General features: G+C 49.0%; 4 protein-coding genes across 17 annotated transcripts in view; 2 read left to right on the top strand and 2 right to left on the bottom strand.

Moving 5' to 3' along the window:
- The window catches only part of LOC113203404 (carnitine O-palmitoyltransferase 1, liver isoform), a 14,028-nt gene extending 11,486 nt beyond the window's left edge, over positions 1 to 2,542 (bottom strand). The window contains exon 1 of one of the 2 annotated variants that reach the window (XM_026418067.2): positions 2,295 to 2,542. The gene's annotated coding sequence lies outside the window, so the exon portion shown is untranslated. The remainder of the gene's footprint in view (positions 1 to 2,294) is intronic. The other variant, XM_026418068.2, reaches the window with a different exon arrangement.
- A 477-nt stretch (positions 2,543 to 3,019) lies between these two features.
- LOC113203462 (protein lin-7 homolog C) lies at positions 3,020 to 5,411 on the bottom strand. 3 transcript variants are annotated; one of them, XM_052263821.1, is made up of 6 exons: positions 5,312 to 5,411; positions 5,022 to 5,211; positions 4,798 to 4,839; positions 4,588 to 4,709; positions 4,255 to 4,491; positions 3,020 to 4,123 (listed from the first exon to the last, which is right to left on the bottom strand). In XM_052263821.1, exons 2-6 carry the CDS (start codon positions 5,059 to 5,061, stop codon positions 3,968 to 3,970), a joined length of 597 nt encoding a protein of 198 aa, XP_052119781.1. In that variant the 5' UTR covers positions 5,062 to 5,211; positions 5,312 to 5,411; the 3' UTR covers positions 3,020 to 3,967. The 3 variants fall into 3 exon arrangements, with proteins under 3 accessions (XP_052119781.1, XP_052119782.1, XP_026273958.1); XM_052263822.1 differs by having other exon boundaries at positions 5,022 to 5,208; positions 5,312 to 5,331; XM_026418173.2 differs by having other exon boundaries at positions 5,022 to 5,371.
- Positions 5,412 to 5,680: 269 nt separating this feature from the next.
- LOC113203461 (ADP,ATP carrier protein 1) lies at positions 5,681 to 8,058 on the top strand. Its single transcript, XM_026418171.2, has 4 exons — positions 5,681 to 5,912; positions 6,716 to 6,977; positions 7,050 to 7,281; positions 7,365 to 8,058. Exons 1-4 carry the CDS (start codon positions 5,753 to 5,755, stop codon positions 7,605 to 7,607), a joined length of 897 nt encoding a protein of 298 aa, XP_026273956.1. The 5' UTR covers positions 5,681 to 5,752; the 3' UTR covers positions 7,608 to 8,058.
- A 609-nt stretch (positions 8,059 to 8,667) lies between these two features.
- LOC113203403 (uncharacterized) overlaps positions 8,668 to 10,897 on the top strand; it is a 16,526-nt gene continuing 14,296 nt past the window's right edge. For 2 of the 11 annotated variants that reach the window (XM_052263754.1, XM_052263758.1), the window contains exons 1-5: positions 8,670 to 8,813; positions 9,402 to 9,592; positions 9,676 to 9,815; positions 9,887 to 10,102; positions 10,382 to 10,634. In XM_052263754.1, coding sequence (XP_052119714.1) covers positions 8,806 to 8,813; positions 9,402 to 9,592; positions 9,676 to 9,815; positions 9,887 to 10,102; positions 10,382 to 10,634 — 808 coding nt within the window. In that variant the 5' untranslated portion in view covers positions 8,670 to 8,805. Of the gene's footprint in view, positions 8,814 to 9,401; positions 9,593 to 9,675; positions 9,816 to 9,886; positions 10,103 to 10,381; positions 10,635 to 10,897 lie in introns of all 11 variants that reach the window. The other 9 variants (XM_052263759.1, XM_052263763.1, XM_052263755.1 and 6 more) reach the window with 7 other exon arrangements.

The raw sequence follows: 10,897 nt of genomic DNA, 5'->3' as shown, positions 1-10,897 counted from the left end.
TTATCGGTATCGATGTGCTCCCCGAGCGGTGCGACAGCGCGGCATTGAGGGGTGGGGCGGCACGAGCGCGGCGGCGGCTTGTCGTGCAAATGGGGCGTGAGCCGTCCAGCCGCTCGGATAGATTGTCGATGCCAAAGTTTGGACCGCGGGGCGGGGCGGGGCAGGCTGCAACCAGCCAGACCCCGTGCCCTACATTCAGAGGAAGGGCCTTGATAGCGGCGGCAGGCCGCGGCTAGGCTCCGCGCCGCGTTGCGCTGGCCCGCTGCGTTGGCCCGCTGCGCTGTGCGCAACAAGTGGCGTGGGTACCAGGCCGGCAGACTCCGGTCCGGTACTGCGGCGGGTCGGTCGATACCCCTCGCACCTCGCCACATGAGCTAACTCGGCCTTGAGAGAGGCAAACAGATAAGCAGCTTGGCCTTCCCCCTGGCCCTCCAGCACCCACCCCCGAGCGTGCGTGCGTGTGTGCGTAAGTGAGCAAACACTCCATCAACGAGACCCCCAAGGGCCCGGTCGCCGTGTCGGCACGCACGTCTGGGGCCGTGGCTGCCACGGCGGGTGGGGAAATATGCACTGGGTGACGAGCCCAAACCGGTTAGCGCCGTCGGAGCGGCGCGGCTGGGGTGGGCGTTGTTGTCGCCCCGCGTCCTGGGGCCCGGGGCCCGGGGCCCGGCCGGGTCAGGGTGCACCGCGCACCCCAGCAGCAACAAAGCAGGCCGCGCCGCCGCCATCGTCGTCACCACCCTAATGAGTCAGGGCCATAGCAGCCTGACAGCCTGACCTTTGGGCGGTCCGCGCCGGTCCGCTATCGCAGGTCCCCCCCGGGGCCGGGTGGGCGAGGTCCAAGTCCGGGCCGGGGACGGGCAGGTTGCCGCCATGCAGTGCGGGCGGCCGCCAGGCCCCCGAGGGGTGGGCGGCGGCGCACCTGACTGCCCAGAGCCGCGCGAAAGGAGGCGGGGTCGAACAGGTCCGCGGGGCAGAGTGCAGCGAGTGCAGCGAGCCCGGGGGGCAGATATGGCTAGGGTGGTGCGGCGGGGAGGGCGTGGGAACACCCGCGGCCGCCGGGGAGGTGCTAACCGAGGGTCAGGCGCTTATCATCGCCATTACCGCCTCCCGGTTCACACCCTCGTGCGAAGAGCGCGCACTTCTTTGAGGACGGGCGGCCGCGCCGAGTGCACCAGTTTATCAGCATTATTTACAATGAGCTTCTTTTTTTGCAATCGTTTATTTTCTCTGCTTCTACTCGGGAGCTAAGGCATCTCACACTCCTTACAAGACTAAAAGGAGGGAATCTTATCATGGGGGAAAGGGTTTACAACTGACGCAGAGAGTGATGCAAATATCCGCTTTTACCAGGCAAATATGCTATTATTATTATAATTCTTATTATTGACTGGCACGCTATGGTTCAAAAGTTAAGATAAGCTTAATGAGGGTATACTTGTTGCTTGAGGAAGCATCGGCTCCCTTTTGACAGAGTATTTTATCAGTAGATAAGCCAGACCCCCCCACCAGACTGAATGCCCCGCTGGTCAATGTTGGGATAGAAATCTCATCCCAACCTACACTCAAATATATCTTCCGGGAGTGTACGTTAAACTGAACTTTGTACCGCACAGCATTTCAAAATTAAAACACCCCAGTAGGCAAGAAATAAAGCAGTACGGCCCATAAGCTGATTTATCAGTGACAAAAGGGACATTTATTTAATTTGTTAAACAAACTTAGATTAGAAGACAAACGTTATTGAAAAAAATTATGGTGACTGCAGTACTTTTTACAGCTAAGTTGATAAGACTCAAAAGGAATTAGAATTAAAGCAATGGATGAATTGAGTATCCATGGAAAGGCTGAATAACAAGCAAGTTAGAAAACAGTTTTACACCAAGGTGTCAAAACCCATTCAAAAGAAGGATATTATATTTGAGAAATAGTAATAAATCAAGATTGAAAATTAAAATGGTACTAGAACTAAATAAAGAAATTGGTATGGCACGGATGGACATCTATTATTGCAGATAATCAGTTAAACTAGGAACAAACAAATGTTATTGGATCTTTGGACACAGCTTCCATTCAGCTCATAGACATGATAAAATTGTTCATCTGCTTGAGTAATTAGGTTATGGAGTCTGTTTATTTCCGTTATTTTTTGACACAACACTAGTATTGAAAACCGTCATAAGTAATTTTGAAAACTTAACAATGAAATATTTACTGATAGTATCAAATGTTCCTGTTAAAATATCGCAACAGGTAACAATTTCACAAACTTCGTCGTCGACGTAGACACCTACCTCAAATGGGTAATAGGTGAAAATTATCACTGGGTGCTGGGAAATACGCCAATCTCACTAGGCCAAAATCAAACTGTAGGAAAATACCGGTTGATAATCACGCAATTGCTTCCTTCATACTCTACACAGAGAGTCTTTTCAAAACCATTCAAAGAAATACACGATTTTCACACTCTGCACAGCAGAACATCCACATCCACTACTGCGCAACTCCACGGTGGAGCAGCGAATGGGAACCGTCGCTGCCGCAGCCGAAGCGCAGCCGAAGCCGAACCAAAATGTCGAGGTGACGCCGAGTCGAGCCGAGCGGAGCGGGTCCATTCGGTTCGTGTTCGGACGGAGTAGCACAGTAGTAGAACGGGGAGTAAAGGAAGGCAAAAAGGACAGCGAGTATGAGTTTGGTCTGAGCAGCGAATCTTTGGAATGGAACAGAGTGAGAATTGGAATAGAGAAAGAACAAGAGATAATAATTGGAGACGAAAACGCTGACAGGCGTAGAACTGTAGGCAATTTCAGGAGGAGAGTGAGAGGGAAAGCCTTTTCGACACTGCCCATTTCCTGTTCTACACACCCATTACAATAATTCAACTTTACTCACAATCAGCTAATATTTTCTCTAGAGGTCTTTCAATATGGACTTGTTGCATATTTCAAACTTACGTAAATTGGCAACAAAATAATGTGCGATGATTAAATGTTAAGATATCAAGGGAGTTATGAAAATATTTTGTCATTTTACAAAAGAGAGAAAAAGAATTTTATTTACGTTCTTTAAAATCCAGAAAAAAATTCCACAGAGGAAAAATATCATTAAAGGAACAAAAATTAAGTTTTCACAAACTACAACAATATATAACAATGGGTAATATTGTACAGAATGGATTACAGGAAAAAAATGTGCCAACACTACAAAATTATGGTGAATATACTTCAATAGGATTAGGTTAACAGATAAGGCTTCCTGGCCATAGATTACAAACTAACAATTTCACTTTTTGTTGAGGTTTATCTCCTAGGTAATACTCAATTTCATTAGACATGTTAATTTGTAAACAGTTGCATTTGGCACAATTTAGTGACAGCCTAGCCAGGAGCAAAACTATTACCATGATGGAAAATCATAAAATATTCTATAACTTGAGTTGAATACAGAAGGATCCTTCAAGATACGTCACAATTGTCAAAGTCATGGTATTTACAAACATTTTACAAATCATAAAAATTCTACAGCCTTAAAACAATATAATAAAATGGTGAGTTGATTTCTAAAACAAGACGATGCAAAGCAAAAACAAGAAGTTAACAATAAATAAATGGCAAGCTGAGAGCATGAGTAAAACTGAAAGATAAAATCTGACAAGTTTAAATGGTACCTGCAACTCTGCAACAAAACTTTATACTGTTTCCCAATCAATTCAGAATCTTTGAGAAAAAATGAGTAATTCAGATATAATACACAAGTATCAGAATTATCTGATTTTGTCACTGAATCATAAAACACACCAAAGATTTCTAGCTGGATTGCTGTTTCCAACTTCCATCAAACTACAAATATTTTCAAGACACCTAGCTTAATGTAACACTTACAAGAACAACAACTCAGTGAAAGAGTTAGAAATGACAGCAACAGCTTTCAAACTCAAACCAATTTGGGAAGATGGTTTGTACACTCTTCAAGGATACTGACGCCGACGAGCACCCCTTTGTTTGTCAAACCTCATCTCCATTTCTTCTAGCACCTTAGGAGTATATCGCACAACTAATTTGACTGAGCCCTGTGCTTGTTTCAATAGTTCTACAGCTCTTTCATGGTTTTCACCTTCAACATCCTGAAACAAGAGATAGGTGCTTATATTAGTTTCATTAAACATCCTGAGGCAAGACTTTTAGCTTTTCTACAAATTTGAGAGTTGAATACTTTTCTCAAACAAGCAACAAAGATAAATCAGGATATACTGACCACTCCATTTACAGAGAGAAGTTGATCTCCACGTTTTAATCCCCCATGCCTATCAGCAACACCACCTGGGATAATACGAGAGATGTAGATAGGAGATTTCTGTTCTTTGCCTCCCATTACATTAAATCCGAGTCCTTCTTCAGTTTTTGGTAGTTCAATTACTCGTGGGTGGGCGTGACCCTCGCTGGCAGCAAATGCAGCAATTGTAGCTTTGGCAGTTGCAGATGCTCTCATATCCTAAAGATAAATCAAATTACAAACAATGACAAAGTTAACCTTTCATTTTTCTTCAGCTGTAGTGGAATAATAATTAACTATACTACTTCAACAAACCTGAGAGCCTTGGACATCAACTGTCTCGTAGACCTGTTCATAAACTTCTCTTACTGCATTGAAAAAGTCACTCTGAAGAACCTTTTGTAAAGCAGCGAGTTTAGTACCAGGGACTTCCCCACCTTCATTGGGAAATTAATGGAAAATAATTAAACTGACAATACATCAAAATATGAGGACAAATTAATAAAGGAAATCAAATTTACTCACTCTTCTGGAGCTTATCCAATAGCTCAATGACTCTATTCACATCTGAAACAAATACTAATTCGTAAGTGTGTGTACCAATAAAGATTGTAAAAATACACATACAAACAAAATTATAAGAAAATCATTATCTCAACAAAATTAGTAACTGGCAAAATTATTGAACAGGGCGTTAAGGTGACACAAACTTAAGAGGTTATTTCTCATCTACATCACTTAATACGTACCAGGTTTCAGAGTAAGCGGCTCACTAACAGTCGCAGCCATGATGATAAAATTAAGGATTTCGAGAATTCAGATCCTTACAAAAGTAAAGTTGTTGAAAAAAGCGTAAAATTTGACAAAATTATGAAGAGGGTCACTGTTTTGCTCAGAAGTTTCGTTCTGCAACTGTTGACGCATGTACGATGTCGTCTGCTAGCGAGAGGGAAATATAACACAAGTTGGGTGAATTTAATGGAATTATCCACAAAATCCATTAAGTCTGGCCAACCAATTTATTCCTAAATATTTGTACCAGTAGATAAAATAGTTCTCAGCGGGTGACTTGATGAATTATTACCAAAATAGGATAAAATCGTAGTTTTGGCCATTCAAAAGTGTTGATCGATGCTATCGAATGTGACCGTTGCGACGGTCATCAGTGGTCTTTCAATAAATTGCATTTACGTCAACTATTAAAGATCTTTTATTTTAAAATCTACTTTTATTCGTTATTTAATTGGATCGCGTCATTTTTTATCACCAAAAGAGCCCTATAACGAACAAAATCGTTGAGAACTTTCGCGCCAAAGTGAAGTACTGGCTGTGTGGGCTAGCGCCCACAGGCCATATACCCGCCGTTTAGAAAAGAATAAATGTGGATGGTGGGGGCACTTCTGGTGAGCTCGATCCGGATCACTTCAGTGTCTGCTAGGCCTCTCTCTTTCTTCCCGTACGTCCGCAGCAAACGGTCAAGATGGCTAACACTGACGCTCTGAGCTTTTTCAAGGATTTCATGGCCGGTGGCATCTCTGCCGCTGTGTCAAAAACCGCCGTCGCTCCCATCGAGCGTGTGAAGCTGCTCCTGCAGGTTCAGGCAGCATCCACCCAGATTGCCGCCGACAAGCAGTACAAAGGTGAGTGTAAGGTAGTGGCCATTTTGCCCCTTCACGGGCACCGGTGGCATGTGGTGCCAAGTGCTTTTCCTCAGATCCCTGACAGTACCTTGTTCTCATGATATGGCGTACGCCAAGTCCTGCTACTCGGCGAACTGTCTTAGTAGAGCAAAATGGACTTGCACTCCCCTTGTCGGCCTGACGTCATGAGGCCACAGGGCGCGCTGCGCTAAGTTATGCCGTCGGGTGCGGGGACGGGTGTTGGCCACGTGTCCGCCTGACATCCACTCTAGTTCATGGCGACGCCCAAGTGTTTTACGGAACTTCCGTCGGAATTCGCACTTTGCGTAGACGTTACAGCATGCCCTTGCCCTTCAACAGGGCAGTTAAGGGCTCATATATGGAGGTTAGGTTGACTTTCATGTTTCTAAGTTAATAGCGCTTTTATCTTTTTCTCACGTCAAGAACACCGGGAATATTTCCCTCTCTTTTTTTTTTCGGCGTGTCTGTATGAAACGGCGCCGGAGAAAGACTACCCTGAGTTTGAATCGGTTGTGCAGGTTTCAATGAAGGGGAGGGGGAGGAGTACTTGCCCTATTGATTTTCCATCATTTCTTCTTTTGATACTAAATTGTAAGATCTGTACCTCAAAGACGCAGTCGCGATTACGTGAACGAGTAATGTGCCTAGAGATGCCTCTGATAACCTATCTTATCTGAACTAGTGAGGGATCCATTTTGCCAAATCTTTCATTTCTCAATCTTTCAACCCTCCGTGCCTCCATTTGTAGCTCTTCTGACACCACGTTTTCTTGTATTTTTCAGGCATTGTCGACTGCTTTGTGCGTATCCCCAAGGAACAGGGATTCGCCAGCTTCTGGCGTGGTAACCTTGCCAACGTCATCAGATACTTCCCCACCCAGGCTCTTAACTTTGCCTTCAAGGATATCTACAAGCAGATTTTCCTCGGTGGTGTAGACAAGAACACCCAGTTCTGGCGTTACTTTGCCGGTAACTTGGCCTCCGGTGGTGCTGCTGGTGCCTCTTCCCTTTGCATTGTCTACCCTCTCGACTTCGCCCGAACACGGTAATTATTGGTCTGTCAAATATCTCTTATGCTTTTAACTATCAATTCTAATTCCCTATTTTGTATCTGCAGTCTTGCCGCCGACATCGGCAAGGGTGATGGCAGACAGTTCAACGGTCTTGCTGACTGCCTGAAGAAGACCTTCAAGTCTGATGGCCTTATTGGCATGTACCGTGGATTCGGTGTGTCAGTCCAGGGTATCATTATCTACCGTGCCGCCTACTTCGGCTTCTTCGACACTGCCAAGGGCATGCTGCCCAACCCTAAGACCACACCCTTCCTGGTCTCATGGGCCATTGCTCAGGTTGGTTTCTTTCATTTGTGCCTCTATTCTCATTGTCTTCTATGGTCAGTCCCAATCTAACACCTGTGTACTTTTACTTTCAGACTGTCACCACTGTTGCTGGTATTGCCTCTTATCCCTTCGACACCGTGCGTAGGCGCATGATGATGCAGGCTGGCCGTAAGAAGGCTGATATCATGTACACTGGCACCCTCGACTGCTGGGCCAAGATCGCCAAGAATGAGGGTACTGGTGCCTTCTTCAAGGGTGCCTTCTCCAACGTCCTCCGAGGCACTGGTGGTGCTCTTGTGTTGGTCTTCTACGACGAGATCAAGAAACTCATCTAAATTAATTAGGAATAGATTTTAGGTAGAAGTGCAGGCATCCAGAGTTGCGAGATCTGACTCCACATTCCACATTCCTGACCTCAAATCGGTAGAGGATCTGCAGCTTCTATAAACTGGTGTAGTGCATTTCAAACGCAAATGCAGACCATGTCAGTGTTCTGATCAAGTTGACTCATGTGTGCTAAGTCAGATTTGCATCTTGGCTTACACTTCAATAGCAGAATTTCAATTTTAAAATCTCGAACCATGACTTTTAGGTTTGTTTTACTCAGTATTCATTGCTCGACCGGGAAGAGCTAGAGAGGCCGCAAGTGAAGTAAAATGGAAGAATTACCAAAGACATTCCATCCTTCATGGCTGTACCAGTGTTTCATCAAGATGGAATGGTGATTGCAAGAGATTTTACTGTAACTGTCCAACAATAAAAAAGTTGATATTACAACCAATATAATCTCTTTCTCTTCAAATTACCTCGTTACACTATGCTAATCATGTGCTGAAATATTTTGATTCTTAATGGACTCATTTACTATTGAATCCTGTGACCTTTCATGCAAGGTTGTCGAACACTTTCACTGCTGTTTGGGGAGGGTGGGCGGATTAGATACGCCCAGTCAGCCTACTCGTGAGACCAGAGAATTCGGTATTCGGAGCCAAGAAATTGTTGGGCGCCACAGAGCGTGCCTTCAGCTATTTATAGGTCCCAACGCGCTCGACGTTCACCCCTCGTGCCGGGTCCCCGCTCCAAATCTGTTGCGTAGCCGAGGAGTCACATGTCAGTCGGTCAATTTGACGTCGAAACTGGATCATCTCGGCTCACCTTGCCTTCCTCTAGAATGAACGGGGGTGATGGTCGGGCGCCGTCGGGCCTACTCAAAGACCTTTGGGTTAAATTACCGGGAGTGCTTATAGGCGGGTCGGGAATAGCTTGCACTCCTTCCCAGAAATTATTGCACAGGAAATAATCTTCATCGAACGGAATGCATTTATTCCTTACTTTCCCATAGTTTCGAAAAAACGCGCCCTCTTGAAAGCGGAAGCGGATGTTTTCTCTGTGGCGGCCAGGTCCGATCCATGTCGATCAGCTGATCAGTCGTCGTCTGGAGCCAGTTCAAAGGTTTCGACCGTTGACAGTTGAGAGACCAAGAGGAGTCAGAGGAGTTAACGACGGTCGATTTCACACATTACGGCTACAGGGATGATGAGGTATTATTTGAACATGTTTGTAGACTTTGTGCGCGATTTGTCGCTTGAAGTGCGGATTAGAGGCGGGTTGAAAGGGAGAGTCGGTGGCGCGCGCGCAGGGCGCAACAAGCGTGTGCCGACCGGGCAGCATCGACCGGGCGAACGAGTTGGGTTGCCTGAATCATTCAACTCTCAGTGAAAGAGTATTGATTGATTTGCCCAACTTGAGCGAGTCTGTTGGGGCTGATAACGACCAGGGTACATACTGGCGGCTGTAGACTTAATCTGCAGGTGGGGAACGATTTGGGCGAGCGATGGGTAGGACACACTCTAACCCTCTCCCTGCCTCACGCTACAAGGCCGAAGCCCCAGTTATATTTCGGGGCAGGAGCCGGGCCGAGGGCCAAGTGGGTGCCTAGACGCATGCACATTGCCTATATGCTCTTGGGCTCTGGGTCGAATCTTATAACGCCAGAGCCCACGCCATTTCACACAACAAATTTCGGCATAAGCATTCGCGGGTTGAAAGTTCACATGCAACCGCGATGCGAAAGCAAACGGAAACAGACTCACAGTAATAACTGAGCGACCTGTATTTACTTGGCTTAGGAGAAGCTTAGAGGCGCGGTCGCGCTCGCCCTCGCGCTCGCCCCCCTCGTCCCCCGACTATCGGCGGCAGGCGCCCTCGCCGGAGCAGGTGAGGCGGTCCTTCCGTCTGGAGGAGCGCAAGCGGACCTCACTCGGCGTCTTCCTGGGCCTACCGATAGAAGTGCTGCAGCACATGCTCTCCTACATGCCAGGTTTGATCCCGTGCCTCGCCCCCTCCTCGCTGTGCCCACTGCTTGCCCGTCGCGCTCACTCGCCCTTCCCTCCCCCGTTCCAGCGAGGTCCCTGTCGCAGTTGGCCCAAGTGTCCACGGGCTGGCACCAGTTCCTGCAGGACTGGATACAGCTCAGGTCGTCGGCCTGGATCGTCGCGCCCAAGCGGCGCTGTCGCTACCTCAGCGATGAATTCTACGACGAGGTAAATACCCAACCCACGCCCCCTGTCTTGCACCGTGTGGGCCTACAGGGCGTATGCTTCTCCTCCCGCAGTACACGGAGCTGGGGCTGCTGTGCCGGCGGCTGCTGCCCGGCAGCACGCTCCCGCAGAGGGCCCACGCCTGCTGGCGCGTCCTGGAGGCCGTGGAGCAGGCCAGCATGCGGCACGACGACCGCCGCGAGTACGAGCCCACCTTCATCGGGGCGGCCAACTTCTTCAGGGCGGCCGTGGCGCTCAGCTGCAGCCGGTCGCAAGGGGAGAGGTTCGAGGTTCGTACCAGCTATAACCACAACCCCCCTGCCTACCGCCCCACCGCACCCTCCAGATGATGCAATGTTTTGGCGCCTGCCCAAGGAGCAGCGGGTGGGTGCGAAGCCCCCCCTCCCCCTCCCACCTGAACCCTCCCCCTACCTTTCTGCCCGTGACGTCCACGGACGAGTAAGGCCACGAGTGCTAATGTTTCGCGCGAGAGTAAGGTGATGAATGGAGCTGGCCTGTCCTTCCCCAACGTGCTCATCATGGACTTCCCTGCCCCTCTGTCCGCACAGACCATGTGGCAGATCGTGAGGGACACCATCTCGGCGGACATGTGCGTGCTGGAGGCGCGCCCGGGCGAGTACGGCCGCGTGGAGACGGACCTGCGGCTGGCGCTCCGCGTGCTGTTCCTGTCGCCCTCCGCGCCGCCGCGGCACGTCCGCTTCCGGCGCATGGACCGGGGCACGGCGCTGCGCGCGCTCCTCTGCAGGCTGCCGCTGCCGCTGCAGGCCAGGACCCTCTTCGTCTGCTACGGCCCGCGCACAGGTACGTCAGGTTATCTCGAGCTGCATGCGGCGGCTGCAGGCGCTATCGAGCGGCGCCCGCCGCCGCGCCCCGCAGCGTCACGTCACGCGCCGTTACGGCGACATCTGTGTGGTGTCTCGGAGCGCTCCACTATCAGCCTCGAGGCCTCCTGAGGTGCGTGGCTTTGGGCATCGCGGGTGGCCAAGGACAGCGCTCGGGATGGCGCGGCGGGGCGCGGCGGGCCGAAGGTCGGCAGCATGACTCGCTGGGCTGGCGGGCGTAGC

The sequence above is a fragment of the Frankliniella occidentalis genome, unplaced genomic scaffold (assembly GCF_000697945.3).
Source record: "Frankliniella occidentalis isolate FOCC.00 unplaced genomic scaffold, Focc_3.1 Scaffold14, whole genome shotgun sequence".
Taxonomy (NCBI): domain Eukaryota; kingdom Metazoa; phylum Arthropoda; class Insecta; order Thysanoptera; family Thripidae; genus Frankliniella; species Frankliniella occidentalis.
Note: the sequence above shows the minus strand (reverse complement) of the source record. Positions and strands in the feature narration are given on the sequence as shown.

Coding starts and splice junctions, on each gene's coding strand:
- LOC113203462 (XM_052263821.1), bottom strand. CDS start 5,061: ATGGCTGCGACTGTTAGTGAGCCGCTTACTCTGAAACCTG. Junction 4,840..5,021: donor GCCGCTTACTCTGAAACCTG/GTACGTATTAAG, acceptor TATTTGTTTCAG/ATGTGAATAGAGTCATTGAG. Junction 4,710..4,797: donor ATTGGATAAGCTCCAGAAGA/GTGAGTAAATTT, acceptor TTCCCAATGAAG/GTGGGGAAGTCCCTGGTACT.
- LOC113203461 (XM_026418171.2), top strand. CDS start 5,753: ATGGCTAACACTGACGCTCTGAGCTTTTTCAAGGATTTCATGGCCGGT. Junction 5,913..6,715: donor CGCCGACAAGCAGTACAAAG/GTGAGTGTAAGG, acceptor TGTATTTTTCAG/GCATTGTCGACTGCTTTGTG. Junction 6,978..7,049: donor CTCGACTTCGCCCGAACACG/GTAATTATTGGT, acceptor TTGTATCTGCAG/TCTTGCCGCCGACATCGGCA.